We start from the raw sequence: 18,678 nt of genomic DNA, 5'->3' as shown, positions 1-18,678 counted from the left end.
TTTTGTTTATGCTTAATAGTTTTCGAATGCTTTCTAATATCACACAATTCAGCATAAAACTCTGTTACACATACTTGACATCTTGCCTTCGATAAGTCTCCAATGACTGGTTTCAGCCACCCATTGAATTCAGGTTCTTCTTCCCACGCATTCCGATATTTTTGAGCGTACTTCTTCTTCTTCTGCGGTAAATCCATTATGTAAGCCACCACAACATAAGTTTCACCAAATTATAATCACTGAAAATACATTAAAACTCAGGCGAATTAGAGGTCATGTAACAATCTACTTACTCGGTAACTCGATATCAGTCCTATTGTTCATTGTTTAAAACGTAATAATGTCTGAGATACCCCCATCGAATTGTTCTTGCGTTACCACTGTGCATGTGGTAATAATTTGACTGCAAGTTAACATTTCGAAAAATTAGATGTTGCTGGATAGAGATGTGTTTTATTATACTTAATATTGCGTATGTTTTTTGTCAATTCGAAAAATGAAGGTTCAAAAGTTTAAGAATTATAGATCGATACGCTATCGACGACAACAGGCTAGTGGGTAATGAATAATGAATTGTTCTATAGTCAATGTTTTCTTACTCTGTAGGCAATTCCCACATTCAGGTTTACTAAATGCTGAACAGTGCTACATAATCTGCTAAGAACTTAATTTAACTTAGTAAATCTAGAACAATGTCTGTGTAGTACCAATTCAATAGTTAAAATCTTAGTTTTGTTAATGAAAATACTGGCCCAAGATAGTTTTGATTTGCGCTTCAAAAGTCGTCAGTACTCCAAAAGTAGCCAGATAAGTCGCTAAATAATTTTTGTCGCTAAAAAGTTTTTTTTGTCGCTAAGACGAAGGCAAAAGTCGCCATTTCTAGCGACAAAGCCGCTAAATTGGCAACACTGCTGCCTCCTGCAGCGCTCGACAATCGACTCCCATCTACTATCGACCTGGGCGTCGGATACTAGCATCTATGTACGTGGGATCACGGATCCCTTACAACATGCATTTGATCTGCTTACTGCAGCTGACCATTGACTTCACCATATAATTTTCACCCCTATCCCACCAATGCCCACCAAATGAACTCACACTCATACACTTGCTTCCATTACCTTCCTCTCTGACTTGTTTCGTAAATTTTGACTAGTTAGCCTGTCTGTCTACCTTATCTTCAGCATTCTTCTGCAACATCACATTTCAAAAGTCATTAAGCTGATCTTGTATGCATGTTTGACTTGCATATATGGCTAAACCACAGGCAAACTTGAGAGAGGACATGTAACTCCCACACCTACTTTTTCTATACGGAAAATTATTAAAGTTTTCGTTACAACCTGATGCAACTTGAGCAAGACTCTAGAATGTTAATGGCCTGAGCAGACGTTGATGGAGCCTGATAGGGCGCTAAAAGCATGAGGTATTTTTATGGTTCTTATCTCGTAGAAACAGCATGTTGAGAGTTGAAAGCAATTGACAGCGAGCCCATCCCTTAGTAAATCTTGCTGGACAGGCCCACAGCCATACAGGGCAGACAGAGCAGACCCTCTTCGAGACAGGTCTCCAGCAGAACAATGTCGCGATATTTGCCGTTGTGCCAGCAGAAGCCTTGGCTGGGGGCAATGGTGTGAAGAAGCGCATGTGCACAGTGGAGTCGTGAACATGGCATTGTGTGCAGAGCCACGTGTAATAAAAAATTCACAACTTTTCGTGTTCACCGATACTGCAAATAGGCCTGTGAAACACTTCCATCGGCTGCCTCAGTTTTATAAGAAACTCCAGTTTCTGACAAACGTTTAGAGATAGAATCTTTATTACACCACATAGCTAGGACTAATAAGCTCCAAGGCTCAGGAAATTTAGGTACAGATCTTTAAGATTGTATCTGTTGCCGTGGGAAGTGACATGACTTCGCAGAAAATCATCTTCTCCCTCTGCGAAAGAAAAAAGAAAAAGCCAGTAATTGGCCGTTTCTTTTTCTTCCAGAGACTCAGGTTCCTGAACTCTTGCCCTGTTTCGACATGACTTTGTGCTTTCGTGTGGGAGGGGAGATTTAGCACCTCTAGAGCCCTTTGATTGGCTCAAGACAGAGTGAAGGCAGTGTCGTTCGTGCACTTTGCGGGAAAACGGAATTTCTCTTGAGAGGTGCGAAGCACTCGGTTGTGGGTCTTTGGTCTGGTAAGGGACTTCTAACTAAGGCTCTGGCATATGTGGTTGGTACTTGGGACCTGTTCTGAGACTGATTTCACTTGCGAGTAGTTTGGACTGGGGAGCCTGTGGTGAAGTTCTTACTGTACCAAAAGTGTGATTTCAAACATCTCGGACTGCTCGTTTGCTGAGGGCACTCTTATTCGTTTTAGATTTACCAGTCTTGACATTTAGTATCCTTGTGCACTCTGTCGTATAAGTGAGCCAAATTGGTCATTGGTACCAGCAAACGTGTGTGTCACACACTGAAATCTACCATGATTTCAGGGCTCTGTTAGAGAGAAAATTGCGATCCGTCTGCCTGGTCGCTAGACCATTTCTTTTATGGGCGCGATCGATTCACAGGTGCCGCCTCCATGCCTCAATTCGGCTGCACACATCTCGCCAGCTGCAGTTTACACCGCCACACGAAGCAAGCAATGTAACATACTGCCGCTATGGCATTGTCAGGGCGTACAAATCTCAATCGACACTTGCTCTCAGCTGCACCTATATAGAGAAACTGCAGAAGATTTGAATCAAAGTCTGCTGACCATCAGATCAGTTAAGATTGCGTTATCCACATTTTTAGGGTCAGAATACTTGACTCACTTCTTTCACCCAGGATACTTGTCCAGTGTAGTATTAAGCCACATGATAGTGTTCAATCAACTTGTTTAGCATAATTGATGTTTGTTTCTTTTTTGGAAAAATAAATGTTCTTAGAACACTAAAATTATTCCTACACCATCAACCATTTAGACAGTCCCCACCGGATTACCTTTCAAACTCTTTTAGAAAATTCTCCCCTACATTTAAATTTACCTTCGATACAGCATGGTTATTTTTTTGGGGAAAGCTCTCCTCATTTTGCAAGTTTGCATTTTATACCCTACCTGCTTCTGCGACCATCAGGTAATTTGCTGCCAAAACAGCAAAGTCATCCACTACCTTCAGGGTCTCATTTCCTTACTCTTTTGAAGAGAATATCGATTCCATTCAAATGATCTTTCAAGAGCTTCGCCATATCTGCAGTAATTACAATGTCATAGGCAGACCTTAATTTTTTTCAGTTTCTTCCCTGATTTTTATTTCCTTTCTCAAATTTGTGCAAATTTACTGCTTGATTACTTTACAAAGTGAGACAAGGGACAGGCTACAACATTCACTCTCTCCTCATTCACTGACTTGTTTCATTTTCTTTGGGTTTTATGACGTCCATACCAGTTAGGGATAAATTTCCGCTTCCTATATTTTATCGCCGACAATTTCATGATTGCAATAGATGTGTTTCAGTTAACACTGCCAAACGCTTTTTCTAAATTTGTGACTCCCGTAAATGTGGGTTTCTGTTCCTTTAAATTATCTTCTAAGGTACGTCACAGAGTCAATATGGACTCCTGTATTCCCACTTTTTTGCGGAATTGAACCTGAACCTGGCGCAGAATAAAATAATGTGCATAAGTACCGATACGAAAATGCTTCTGCTTAAAAGAAAAGGCGAATTTCTTGTCGCTGACCAGTTTTGTTCAGATGTGTGTGAAATCTTATGGAACTTAACTGCTAAGGTCATCAGTCCCTAAGCTTACACACTACTTAACCTCAATTATCCTAAGGACAAACACACACACCCATGCCCGAAGGAGGACTCGAACCTCCGCCGGGATCAGCCGCTGACCAGTTTTAAACAATTCCATAGTAAATAGGAAACTGAACAAACAGAAAAGTAAATGAGACCAGGTTTGTTTCTACCAAATTAAAGAGTGTTTTAAAACCGATGATTGCGATTTTTCTGAAACGGAGATATTCTCATGAGCATTTACGGAGTATTTTGATATGAACAAATAGGAGTGGCCTTTTATTGCGACAGCCATTAAAATCCTGAGAACTACTCAGCGATTAAAAGAGAGCTGTATGATGCATATTTGCCTTCTGTCGAGTTCATACTTTTGTATTTAACTCTTTGTCAGGACTGCACTGTGGAACAGAGTTGTTTTCAGCGGGACACTTGAGGTATCTTTCTTGCCACCACTCTGTGTGGCAGGAAACGGTGGTTGACAAAAGGATGTCTATAAAAATATATTTCGTTTGCTGAATTTCCTAGACCTCTTCAGGTTCCATCGAGACGAGAAAAATTGCTTTGATACTAGTTGTATGATTACAGGTAGTTATTAGGGAAAAAGGTCGATATTTCACGTAACTGAACACCTGAAGAAAAAACGTTTCGACAACTGACGTCAGCTATTACCAAACACAGAGTCCGCCCTCCGGAGCTGAGTGGTCAGCTCGTCTGACTGCCATGCAGCGGGCACAAGTGACTTCGCCGCCGAGTCGGAGATTTTGTTACGATCGTGGATTCGATGTTGTGATGCCCTTATTTCAACATCAGCGATACGAAAGTCGCTCATTCTCGCGTCAACTGAAAGGACTTGCAACTTCGCGTCCGTGCTTCTCCCAGATAGGGACCTATAGTCCACAATGCGTACGATCACTTCATTTCACTAAACACGCATAGTATGAAATAATTATAACTACCAGATTGCAGACAGTGCCAACACTGAGTAGTTAGCTCTGCCGGAAAATGCTTGTGTGATTTTCTATTAGCGTATCTGTAGCTGTGCTCAGGTCTTGGAAACATTTACCTATCTCCAGTGGCCAATGCAACTACCATGAGCGTATTAACTTCGCCCTAAAGACCAGAATATCTAGGAAGACAGCTGCGCTATCTAAACAAGTATCTGGTTACCTATAAGTGTACCCACCCATCGCCTTTAAGACGGCTGGAACTGTGCTGGGGACAATTTGGATGAAGTGTCTGAATAAATGTGGAGGCAAGGTTCAAATGGTTCAAATGGCTCTGAGCACTATGGGACTCAACTGCTGAGGTCATTAGTCCCCTAGAACTTAGAACTAGTTAAACCTAACTAACCTAAGGACATCACAAACATCCATGCCCGAGGCAGGATTCGAACCTGCGACCGTAGCGGTCTTGCGGTTCCAGACTGCAGCGCCTTTAACCGCACGGCCACTTCGGCCGGCTGGAGGCAAGGTAACTCGTTTTTCCCGAAGAAACGAAACCAGAGCAGGAAGTGATCTTGGACGTTCGGATCTAGAGCGTAGTATATAGAGGGTAGTCGGCGTTGTCAATCAAGCTAAAAGTGTTCCATTGTGCTTACGTCGGACGCTAGACAGGCCAGTCCCTTTAAGAAATGAGGTTGTTTACATGTAATTGTGTCAGAGACTCTGCTTAAAGACAAGGTGCTCTGTAACGCTGAAACAGTCAGTGTTTCCAAACTGTGCATCCACTTTACGCAGTATAGAATGCTGCAAAATATGTTTATATCCTTTCAGAGATAGCGTTTTCCTAATCATGATAAGCGGATCATATCCGAATCACGAAAAACACTTTCATACAGTGATACCACTTCCTCCATACTTCCCTGGTGGCAATAGAATGATGGTAGATGACGTTCACCGGGCAATCGTGAAGCCAAAACCGTTCTATGGGGCTGCCATAGGGTATAGCGTGATTTATTAATAAAATTCATTGGTTTCCTCTCATCCATCGTCCAGTGGAATCGCTCTTTACAGCACCAAAAGCAACGCGGTTAACATTGTTTACGGAAATGTGTGACTTGTGAGAAGCTGCTAGACTATTGTACCCTGTTCCTTCTAACTCACTACTACATTGGGTAGACTGCTGACAGCATTTTAAATGTTATCGTACGAAAAATGAGGTCCCATGTCAAAGTTGGTGCCTCACGACAGAACCACAAGTAAGGATAGTCCCTGCTTGACGCAGCAGTGAATGAGAGTCGTCGGCTTAGAAGCGCCCTCAAAATTTCGGTACGCCACCGCTACCGGAAGATTACTTCATCAACCGCTTACGACGGCAGCAACGTTTTGCAAGGAACCCCTTGAGTACGAGGACGCAAATGGCGAACGACATTTACCGCATTCGACGCTCCAAGTATTGTCTACCATGCACCCACAATACTGGCTGCAAGTGCCAACATGGGGGCGGGACTGGAGGTACCCAATGCTGAGCGCACATAAGGATGCGGAGCGTAGTTGCCGGCCGAAGTGGCCGTGCGGTTAAAGGCGCTGCAGTCTGGAACCGCAGGACCGCTACAGTCGCAGGTTCGAATCCTGCCTCGGGCATGGATGTTTGTGATGTCCTTAGGTTAGGTTTAACTAGTTCTAAGTTCTAGGGGACTAATGACCTCAGAAGTTGAGTCCCATAGTGCTCAGAGCCATTTGAACCCATTTGAGCGTAGTTGCTTAGTCCACCAGTAACTCACTACAGTGCTACTGTGGTAGTGGTGTTGATATAAGGCAGAGCAACGTGAATGATAAACAAAGTAAACTTCACATTATATCAACAACGACATTTGCCGAAGGTGACAATTCGTCAGACAGGAACCCAAGGAATTTTTCAAAATGAGAAAGATTGGCAGATGAAATAAGAGCTTCTCTGCAAGCTGAGTGAATGCAATGGTTGATGTATTACACGCTCCATTGTGCATACAATGTACAAGAGGAGTAAAACGATGACGATATGTGATTAACCCTCCCCCCATGAACCATGGACCTGGCCGTTGGTGGGGAGGCTTGCGTGCCTCAACGATACAGATGGCCGTACCGTAGGTGCAACCACAACGGCGGGGTATCTGTTGAGAGGCCAGGCAAACGTGTGGCTCCTGAAGAGGGGCAGCAGCCTTTTCAGTAGTTGCAGGGGCTACAGTCTGGATGATTGACTGATCTGGCCTTGTAACACTAACCAAAACGGCCTTGCTGTGCTGGTACTGCGAACGGCTGAAAGCAAGGGGAAACTACAGCCGTAATTTTTCCCGAGGGCATGCAGCTTTATTGTATGGTTAAATGATGATGGCGTCCTCTTGGGTAAAATATTCCGGAGGTAAAATAGTCCCCCATTCGGATCTCCGGGCGGGGACTACTCAAGAGGACGTCGTTATCAGGAGAAAGAAAACTTGGGTTCTGCGGATCGGAGCGTGGAATGTCAGATCCCTTAATCGGGCAGATAGGTTAGAAAATTTAAAAAGGAAAATGGATAGGTTAAAGTTAGATATAGTGGGAATTAGTGAAGTTCGGTGGCAGGAGGAACAAGACTTTTGGTCAGGTGAATACAGGGTTATAAATACAAAATCAAATAGGATTAATGCAGGAGTAGGTTTAATATTGAATAAACAAATAGGAGTGCGGGTAAGCTACTACAAACAGCATAGTGAACGCATTATTGTGGCCAAGATAGACACGAAGCCCACACCTATTACAGTAGTACAAATTTATATGTCCACTAGATCTGCAGATGATGAAGAAATTGATTAAATGTATGATGAGATAAAAGAAATTATTCAGGTAGTGAAGGGAGACGAAAATTTAATAGTCATGGGTGACTGGAATTCGAGAGTAGGAAAAGGGAGAGAAGGAAAGGTAGTAGGTGAATATGGATTAAGGCTAAGGAACGAAAGAGGAAGCCGCCTGGTAGTATTTTGCAGAGAGCATAACTTAATCATAGCTAACACTTGGTTCAAGAATCATGAAAGTAGGTTGTATACATGGAAGTACCCTGGAGATACTAAAAGGTTTCAGATAGATCATATAATGGTGAGACAGAGATTTAGGAACAAGGTTTTAAATTGTAAGACATTTCAATGGGCAGATGTGGACTCTGACCACAGTCTATTGGTTATGAACTGTAGATTAAAACTGGAAAAACTGCAAAAAGGAGGGAATTTAAGGTAATGTGACCCGGATAAATTGAAAGAACCGGAGGTTGTAGAGAGTTTCAGGGAGAGGATAAGGGAACAATTGTCACAAATGGGGGAAAGAAATACAGTAGAAGAAGAATGGGTAGCTCTGAGGGGTGAAGTAGTGAAGGCAGCAGAGGATCAAGTAGGTAAAAAGACGAGGGCTAGTAGAAACCCTTGGGTAACAGAAGAAATATTGAATTTAATTGATGAAAGGAGAAAATATAAAAATGCAGTAAATTAAGCAGGCAAAAAGGAATAAAAACGTCTCAAAAATGAGATCCACAGGAAGTGCAAAATGGCTAAGCAGGGATGGCTAGAGGACAAATGTAAGGATGTAGAGGCTTGTCTCACTAGGGGTAAGATAGATACTGCCTACAGGAAAATTAAAGAGACCTTTGGAGAAAAGAGAACCACTTGTATGAATATCAAGAGCTTAGATGGAAACCCAGTTCTAAGCAAAGAAGGGAAAGCAGAAAGGTGGAAGGCGTATATGGAGGGTCCATACAAGGGCGACGTACTTGAGGACAATATTCTGGAAATGGAAGAGAGTGTAGATGAAGACGAAATGGGAGATTCAATACTACGTGAAGAGTTTGACAGAGCACTGAAAGACCTGCGTCGGAACAAGGCCCCGGGAGTAGACAACATACCATTAGAACTACTGACGGCCTTGGGAGAGCCAGTTCTGACAAAACTCTACCATCTGGAGAGCTAGATGTATGAGACAGGTGAAATACCGGCATACTTCAAGAAGAATATAATAATTCCAATCCAAAAGAAAGCAGGTGTTTACAGATGTGAAAATTACGGAACTATCAGTTTAATAAGCCATGGCTGTAAAATACTAACGCGGATTCTTTGCAGACGAATGGAGAGACTGGTAGAGGCCGACCATGGGGAAGATCAGTTTGAATTCCGTAGAAATATTGGAACACGTGAGGCAATACTGACCTTACGACTTATCTTAGAAGAAAGATTAAGGAAAGGCAAACCTACGTTTCTAGCATTTGTAGACTTAAAGAAAGCTTTTGACAATGTTGAGTGGAATACTCTCTTTCAAATTCTGAAGGTGGCAGGGGTAAAATACAGGAAGCGAAAGGCTGTTTACAATTTGTACAGAAACCAGATGGCAGTTATAAGAGTCGAGGGACATGAAAGGGAAGTAGTGGTTGCGAAGGGAGTGAGACAGGGTTGTAGACTCTCCCCGATGCTATTCAATCTGTATATTGAGCAAGCACAAAAGGAAACAAAAGAAAAATTCGGAGTAGGGATTAAAATCCATGGGGAAGAAATAAAAACTTTGAGGTACGCCTATGACGTATTAATTCTGTCAGAGACAGCAATGGACTTGGAACAGCAGTTGAACGGAATGGACAGTGTCTTGAAAGGAGGATATAAGATGATCATCAACAAAAGCAAAACGAGGATAATGGAATGTAGTCGAATTAAGTCGGGTGATGCTGAGGGAATTAGAATAGGAAAGAGACACTTAAAGTAGTAAAGGAGTTTTGCTATTTGGGGAGCAAAATAACTGATGATGGTCGAAGTAGAGAGGATATAAAATGTAGACTGGCAATGGCAAGGAAAGCGTTTCTGAAGAAGAGAAATTTGTTAACATCGAGTATAGATTTAAGTGTCAGCAAGTCATTTCTGAAAGTATTTGTATGGAGTGTAGCCATGTATGGAATTGAAACATTGACGATAAATAGTTTGGACAAGTAGAGAATAGAAGCTTTCGAAATGTGGTGCTACAGAAGAATGCTGAAGATTAGATGGGTAGATCACATAAGTAATGAGGAGGTATTGAACAGAATTGGGGAGGAGTTTGTGGCACAACTTGACTAGAAGAAGGGACCGGTTGGTAGGACATGTTCTGACGCATCAAGGGATCACAAATGTAGCATTAGAGGGCAGCGTGGAGGGTAAAAATCGAGATGAATACACTAAGCAGATTCAGAAGGATGTAAGTACTGGGAGATGAAGAAGCTTGCATAGGATAGAGTAGCATGGAGAGATTCATCAAACCAGTCTCAGGACTGAAGACCACAACAACAACAATGTGATTAAGAAGTGAAAGTGATGCTGAAACAGCTGTGAAGCCAAATAGTACACTATCCTTGTCGGACAGGGAGTCATAAATCCCGTCTCTAGGGATACAATGAAACCTGGTGAAGGGCAATCATTGTCCAAGAAGAGGGAACTAAACACAATTACGTAGATGGATTATCATACCTAGCATAGTACAAACAAAAAGCAATTTTCAGGTAAGTCCACAGTAATATGACCGTGTAGTGCACCGTGTAGAACATTAGAAAAACTACGGATATTCAAGTGAGGACAAGGCGCACATGTTACAATAACTGGTGTTCGCGCTTTTCAAGAATGCTCAACACATTTTACAAGATATGTTTGCTCTATACAATTATCTGGATGTGCTTCACAGTGACATAGTACGTCACGGAAATCAAAATTTTCAGCGACATAGATTACAATTATTTCATGGGAAGCAGGGGAATGTTGCAAAACTTCAAACAGTTCTACAGAAAATGAACATGTAAGATAAAGGAATTTATAACAAAGTGTTAACTTGTCGATGCACAGCAAACTATGTAATCGGCCCGGAAATTGGTAAGTGAGATACGCAAACTTACACCATCGTTCAGTAAGAAATTTATTTTCAACTTCAACCATTAGGGATCTGAAGAGGGAACGCATATGAATGGAACCATGGAAGTTAGAAGCTCCAAGACAATTGTATGTAGATCAACTAACAACAGTGCCTTAACTCACATATGTACAATTACGACTACTTTTAATCTGGATGGTAAATTGGCTAGAGAGCTGTTATTGTACTGAGAGAAGTTGGAGGTTTTGACCCTACGATTCTTTCTCGGCTGCGTGATCTTGCAAGGGCATTAGGGAATATTTACGTCGCAGCAAGCGAGAGTGGGAAAGTGGGTGTAAGATAACTTCAACTACGAGTACTATTTTTGGTCAAAAGCTGGTTCAAATAACTTGCTTTTGCTTTATTCCTGGTCTGCGCGTAAAATCACATTCTTTTGGAGCAAACCTTTCAGCCTGAAAAGTATGTGATATTGCTTTTCATACCATCAGGAACCATTGAACAAATTCTGGATGTATATTTTTTTCCGTGCTCTTAAAACATATTATCGCACTGTATGCAATTACACTGAAGAGCCAAAGAAACTGGTACACCTGCCTGATTTCGTGTAGGGCCCGAGAGCATGCAGAAGTGCCGCAACAAGACGTGGCACGGACTCGACTAATGTCTGAAGCAGTGCTGGAGGAAATTGACACCGTGAAATTTGCGCAGCTGTCGATAAATCCGTAAGAATACGAAGAAGCGGAGGTCTCTTCTGAACAGCACGGTGCAAGGCATCCCAGATATGCTCAATAATGTTCATGTCTGGGGAGTTCGGTGACCAGTGGAAGTGTCTAAACTCAGAAGAGTGTTCCTGGAGCAACTCTATAGCAACTCAGGACGTGTGGGATGTCGCATTGTCCTTCTGCAATTGCCCAAGTCCATCGGAATGGACAGTGGGCATGAATGGATGGAGGTGGTTAGACAGGATTCTTACATACGTGTCACCTGTCAGAGTCTTATATAGACGTATCAGGGGCTCATATCACTCCGACTGCATACGCCTCACCCCATTACAGAGCCTCCACCAATTTGAATATTTTCCAGCTGACATGAAGGGTCCATGGATTCATGAGGTTGTCTCCATATCCGTGCGCGTCCATCCGGTCGATACAATTTGAAACGAGACTCGTCTGATCAGACAACATCAGCCATCAACAGACCATTGTCGATGGTGAAGGGCCCAGGCGAGGCGGAAAGCTTTGCATCGAATGCAGACATCACGGGTACACGAGTGGGCCTTCGACTCCGAAAGCACATACCGATGATGTTTCGTTGAATGATTCGCACGCTGACACTTGTTGATGGCCGACCACGGAAATATGCAACAACTTGCGGAAGGGTTGGACTTCTGTCACGCTGAACGATTCTCTTCGGTCATCGTTGGTCCCGTTCTTGCAGGACCTTTTTTCCGGCCGCAGCTATATCGGAGATTTGATGTTTTACCGGATTTCTTATAGTCACGCTACACTCGTGAAATGGTTGTATGCGAAAATCCCCACTTCATCCCTATCTCGGAGATGCTGTGTCCTATCGCTCGTGGGCCGGCTATAACACCACTTTCACTCTCACTTAAATCTACAGGGTGTTACAAAAAGGTACGGCCAAACTTTCAGGAAACATTCCTCACTCACAAAGAAAGAAAATATGGCCGGCCGCGGTGGTCTCGCGGTTCTAGGCGCGCAGTCCGGAACCGTGCGACTGCTACGGTCGCAGGTTCGAATCCTGCCTCGGGCATGGTTGTGTGTGATGTCCTTAGGTTAGTTAGGTTTAAGTAGTTCTAAGTTCTAGGGGACTAATGACCACAGCAGTTGAGTCCCATAGTGCTCCGAGCCATTTGAACCATTTTGAAAGAAAATATGTTACATGGACATGTGTCCGGATACGCTTACTTTCCATGTTGGTGCTCATTTTGTTACTTCTCTTCAAATCACATTAGACATGGAATGGAAATACACAGCAACAGAACGTACCAGGAAATGTTCAAAATGTCCTCCGTTAGCGAGTATACATGCATCCACCCTCCGTCGCATGGAATCCCTGACGCGCTGATGCAGCCCTGGAGAATGGCGTATTGTATCACAGCCGTCCACAATACGAGCACGAAGAGTCTCTACATTTGGTACCGGGCTTGCGTAGACAAGAGCTTTCAAATGCTCCCATAAATGAAAGTCAAGAGGGTTGAGGTCAGGAGAGCGTGGAGGCCATGGAGTTGGTCCGCCTCTACCAATACATCGGTCACCGAATCTGTTGTTGAGAAGCGTACGAACACTTCGACTGAAATGTGCAGGAGCTCCATCGTGCATGAACCACAAATTGTGTCGTACTTGTAAGGCACATGTTCTAGCAGCACAGGTAGAGTATCCCGTATGAAATCATGATAACGCGCTCCATTGAGCGTAGGTGGAAGAACATGGGGCCCAATCAAGACATCACCAACAATTCCTGCCCAAACGTTCACAGAAAATCTGTGTTGATGACGTGATTGCACAGTTGCATGCAGATTCTCGTCAGGCCACACATGTTGATTGTGAAAATTTACAATTTGATCATCAGAATCGATGACGTACAGTACATATTGACGAAAATAAAATGAGCTCTAACATGGAAATTAAGCGTTTCCGGACACATGTCCACATAACATCTTTTCTTTATTTGTGTGTGAGGAATGTTTCTTGAAAGTTTGGCCATACCTTTTTATAACAGCCTGTAGATAAACTGCCATTGTAGCAGCAGCACCTAATGTAAAAACTACGCCAGATACATTTGTTGTCTTGTATAGACGTTGCCGTCATCAGTGCCGTATTCTACCTGTTTACGTATCTCTGTATTTCGATACGCATGCCTATACCAGTTTCTTTTGCGCTTCAGTGTGTGCCGTAAACGATAACCAGTTTCAAGTCAAGGTCCAGGAAAAATCCGTTTGCCATTCTGTAGCATCCCATCACATGTCCATCAGTTCTTATCACCTCCTCACACACATATGACTGCATACGCATTCTTTAAGAGTTGATATCGAGCTGAACGACCTGCACGGTTTGTAACTCCCAAGGAGAGAGCCTTAGATCTTGATAGCGCGAACCTTTGTTATCGCTATGGAGCGCCATTTTTCATTTGGTGTTCGTGGTGCAAGTTATCAGTTTGTTTGAACATTTCTTGAATGTCAGCGATGTCTATTTTGTGAAGTGTAATACGCACAACTCATTGAAGGTTGATCTCAGCACCTTCTGGACACTCACTTTTCTGTCGCCCTCCTGATGCACGTGGTGAGTCTTGGCATGTAATATTTTTTTCTGTCGTAATTGTAACCATAAAGCTTTCAAATGAGCCTTACTAAAGATTGATCTTACGACCTCGAAATTAAGGAGTTCCTTATTAGTCATTTCTGGCAGAGCGAGTTGTATTACAAGTCAGAACATTGTATCAAAGTTTAGAGTCAAATGAAGTTCTAAGTTCTCGGGGACTGATGACCTCAAATGTTATGTCCCATAGTGCTCAGAGCCATTTTTTTAACAGTACATACCAAAGGCTCCCAGCCGGTAGTTTATGGTGACGAGTATGACACCGTAGGAGACGAGGAAGTCTGGTCCGTACTCGCGGTCAGAGCCCCCACCACGTACAAACCCCCCGCCATGCACCCAGAACATGACGGGCAGCTTGGCGCCCTCTTCTGGCACTCCCGGCACGTACACGTTCAGGTAGAGGCAGTCCTCCGAGCCGCTGCCGTCCTCTTGGACGCAGTCGCTGCCGTACTGGGTGGCGTTCCGCACTCCCTTCCAGCCTGCTGTTGGCTGCGGAGCCTGAGACAGAGAGAAAAATCGTACCGCGATAAACGATTGCACTAGGCGATTTAGGGAAGCTGCACTAACTCTCTTCTCAGTGACAGTCTCTAAAATAGGAAGGATTCTGAATATTTTGTGGAAATGCATCAGATAATAATGATTACTTCAACAAATATGTCTTCGTTGTTTTGATATAAAGCCAGTATCGTATTATAACATTATAGGAAATTAAAATCGGTATCATGTGAAGTTTTTCTTTTTTTTCCCAAGTAACCATAAAGCAAAAGATACGCTGAGATCAACGAAAGACCGACCAAAGCCACTACAGATTGTTTCAGTATACGAAATTAGGTGCCAGTATGATATAGGAGAGATTTCGTGTAGTTAAAGCACGTTTAAAACAGCATAAACAACATTTACGCCTCAATAACGCAACACTCAGCCGTAAATTAATGCAGTGAAATACGAGGTAAGATCATCGTATCAGTGGAAAGAGAAATTAGAGCGCTAGAAGAGATTGTTAAACACACGAACAGTTTTAATTGTGGCGATATGTTTTGGTTCCCGGCGTCTTGGCTGACTGTCCTAGGCTCTACGACGACACACGCTACGCCCTCCTGGCTGCGTTGCACCGATAAACTCTTCAGCCTATCAGAGCAACGTTATTGAATACCACAGACGAACATTCGTGGCGATAAACATGGAAATACTCTCCACGAATATGTGATAGGTTGACGATGCACCACAGTTTGCAGCCTGTTCCCGGAAGAAAGTAAGAGGGCAAAAACGACAGCGTCGAAGATTATAGAAAGGACGACGCCGTACCAAAGCCCAAGAGCTTTGACCATCATCTGATGTACTGCTTGTATTCCGCTATCTAACATTACGTACCTCGTATCTGCAATTCAGTTTTTTTTAATCTGAAATTTGATGGATAAAAGCTTATGGAACGCAAAAATAACGCCTTTTCATCACACAAAAGAGCAGAGAGGAATATTTTTCCACAGTTATCTGTAGATTAAACTACTCATTCAGTTGCATTGGCTGACTGTTCCGTAACTTCTTGGTAGAATATGTTATACATTATGAATGAAACACACACAACAAAATTAGAAATGATTGACTCCTTTATAACCCATAATGTTCGTTTTATTTGTAATCTCTTATTTGAACATCACATAACCCGTAATAAGGAAATAGTAAGACACTGCATCAAAAATTTCGTTGAAAGAAATGTTGAACGGTGAAAGATTAGTGTATGAAACATTTTAGAGAATGTTTTATACACGGATATCCTCACGAGAAACTGTCAAAGTAGATAATTATTTAACATGTCGACGTCGAGATAATTAGAGACAGCGCAAGTTCTGTACCATGTTTTCTTGGTGGAAGTAAAAACTGTCCAAGTTTAGCATTTTTGTCACATTCTAACCATCCAACAGACTATCAATCAACGTGGATATAGGAAGTTACACAAAAGATAAGTTTCGCTTTCGGTTTATGCTGACCAGGAAGTGAGCAGAAGTGCTGACGTACAATTTTTGGTAATTATGCTTTATGAATCTCAGTATTCTCGTCAACTTCATATGAGCATACGACACGATTGGCGGTGACCCATTCTTCTGGATACATTCAGCACGGTGGGTACGGTCGTAGATTTTGAAGCAAATGATTTTGCATTCATCGCAGTTCTTAATCAATGCATTCGTTTCATGATTAGAGTTATCCATAACAAAACGAATACACAAGCACACCGAAAACGTACTCATATCGATTACTTACTCAGCACATGTGCTTCACATTTATATCGTCCTAGATATTCACAGACCCGAACACAGAAATGCCCTGTAAACCATGAACATAAGTACCGAGTTGAGTTAGAACAAATAACTAAGCAGACCATGTAAAAACTGCCAGATGTTTACTTCCCTGCATTGAAGTTCACGAGGGATTACGAATACCTTTGTAATAACTTCCTTTATGAAGATTGTCAAAGACTGAAAATATTTCTGGCCTTATTAGAGTAAAATGCAGCCCCAGACGCGTAAGTGATTTACTGCCACGATATATTTAAATTATTTTTCCTCGTGGAACATTACACCTAGCTGAAAGATTACATACAATACCTACACTCATGTTGTAATTTTAGACCAGTCGCTCTGCTACGACGCTCTTACAAATTGCTGGAAAGATTGATTTGTTATTGACCTCTCACTTATACCACACGATCAGGATTTCGACCTGGGAGAAGGCGTACAGATAGATACTAAATCCCACACAGTTTATAGCAGATGGATTTGAACTCCGTAAGGTGACACGAGTGGTACGTCTTGATTTATCAGCAGTGTATGACACTGTCAATTACCAGCTACTACTAGCCGAGGCCTAAAGCCTGACCAAGAATTTTAGCCCACTCTTCTGTAGCCCACCTCTTTTGTAAAATCGCAGGTTCTTTGTCGACATCGAAGAACAGCGTACCCGACTGAGACTTCAGAAAAAATGACCTCCCGCAGGGAAATGTGCTAGTACCAGTCATACATACAAGAATGACACACTTGTAGGACCCAAAAGGAGGAGCTACTTGCAAGCCTCTGGCCTTGCTCTAGCCACCCAGAGCGCGAAGTTTGAATTAGTGGAAAACAATCTCAATAATGGCTTTGGAAATCTTCCAGACACTGCAACACAAACCAACTTCAAACCAAATCCCACAAAGGTCCAAATACGTGCTTTTCATTTCAGAAAAGGGTAAGCCAGTCGCAAATTAAAGAAAGTATGGTCAGTAATTGAAAAAGCGTCATGATGACCTCTCCCTTGGCAAAAGATTCCGGAATAGTTCCCCATTCGGATCTCCGGGACAGCTGCCAAGCGGGAGGTGACCATGAGAGAAAGACTGAATAACCAACGAAAGGATAACGTCCTACGAGACGGGAAGTGGAATGTCAGAAGCTTGAACGTTGTAGGGGTGAAGAAAGTCTAAAGAACGAAATGCTAAGGCTCAATATAGATATAGTAGGATTAAGTAAAGTGATATGGAAAGAATACAAGGATTTTTGGTCAGGTGGGTATAGGGTAATAGCAACAACAGCAGAAAATGGTATAACGGGAGTAGCATTCGTTATGAATAGGAAGGTAGGGCAGAAAGTGTGTTACTGTGAATATTTCAGTGATAGGGTTGTTCATGCCAGAATCGACAGCATACCAACACCAACAACGATACTTCAGGTATACATGCCGACGTCGCAAACTGAAGATGAAGAGATAGAGGAAGTTTTTGAGGATATTAAAAGCATAATACAATACGCAGAGGGAGATGAAAATCTAATAGTTATGGGGGACGGGAATGCAGTGGTAGAGGAAGAGATAGGAGAAATGGTTACAGGATAATATTGACTTGGGACAAGGAATGAGAGAGGAGAAAGACTAAATGAGATCTGTAATAAATTTCCGCTATTAATAGCGAATATTCTGTTAAAGAATCACAAGAGGGTGAGGTACACTTGGTAAAGGCAGGGTGATACGGGAAGATTTCAGTTAGATGACATCATGCTCATACACAGATTCCGAAATCAGATACTGGATGTAAGGTGTACTCAGATCACAATGAAGTAGAAATGAACAGTAGACTGAAGTTTAAGATATTTCTAAGGAAGAAACAATATGCAAAGAAGTTGGGTACAGGAGTACTAAGTAATGACACTTGGAAGTTCTCTAAGGCGATAGATACAGTAATAAGGGATTGTTCAGCAGGCAGTACAGTTGAAGAGGAATGGATGTCTAAAAAAGGCAACCACAGATATTGGAATGAAAAACGTAGGTACAAAAGGATACCTGGGAAGAAACCATGGTTAAGAGAAGAAATACTTCAGTTGATCGATGAAAGGAGGAAGTACAAAAATGTTCCGTGTAACACAGGAATACAAAAAAAAAAAAAAAAAAAAAAAAACAAGTCCCTGGTGAATGAAATAAATAGGAAGTGCAGGAAAGCTAAGACGAAATGGCCACATGAAAAATGTGAAGAAACAGAAAAAGAAATGATCGTCTTAAGGAAGACTCATCGTGTAGGAAAGTGAAAACAATCTTCGGTGAAATTAAAAGCATGGGTGATAACATTAAGAGTGCAATGGGAATTCCACTGTTAAATGCAGAGGAGAAAGTGGACAGATGGAAAGAGTACATTGAAAGCGTCTATGAGTGGGAATATTTGTCTGGTGTGACAGAAAAAGAAACGGAAGCTGAGTTCGAAGAGATAGAAATCCAGTATAAGAAT

At 42.3% G+C, this 18,678-nt stretch overlaps 1 protein-coding gene across 1 annotated transcript in view; it reads right to left on the bottom strand.

Annotated features, from left to right (window-relative positions):
* The window catches only part of LOC126251382 (venom carboxylesterase-6-like), a 147,783-nt gene that overhangs the window by 87,573 nt on the left and 41,532 nt on the right, over positions 1-18,678 (bottom strand). Inside the window, exon 3 of the mRNA XM_049951769.1 lies at positions 14,153-14,429. Within this exon, the coding sequence (XP_049807726.1) occupies positions 14,153-14,429 (277 nt within the window). The remainder of the gene's footprint in view (positions 1-14,152; positions 14,430-18,678) is intronic.

This window comes from Schistocerca nitens, chromosome 4, assembly GCF_023898315.1.
Source record: "Schistocerca nitens isolate TAMUIC-IGC-003100 chromosome 4, iqSchNite1.1, whole genome shotgun sequence".
NCBI lineage: Eukaryota > Metazoa > Arthropoda > Insecta > Orthoptera > Acrididae > Schistocerca > Schistocerca nitens.
Note: the sequence above shows the minus strand (reverse complement) of the source record. Positions and strands in the feature narration are given on the sequence as shown.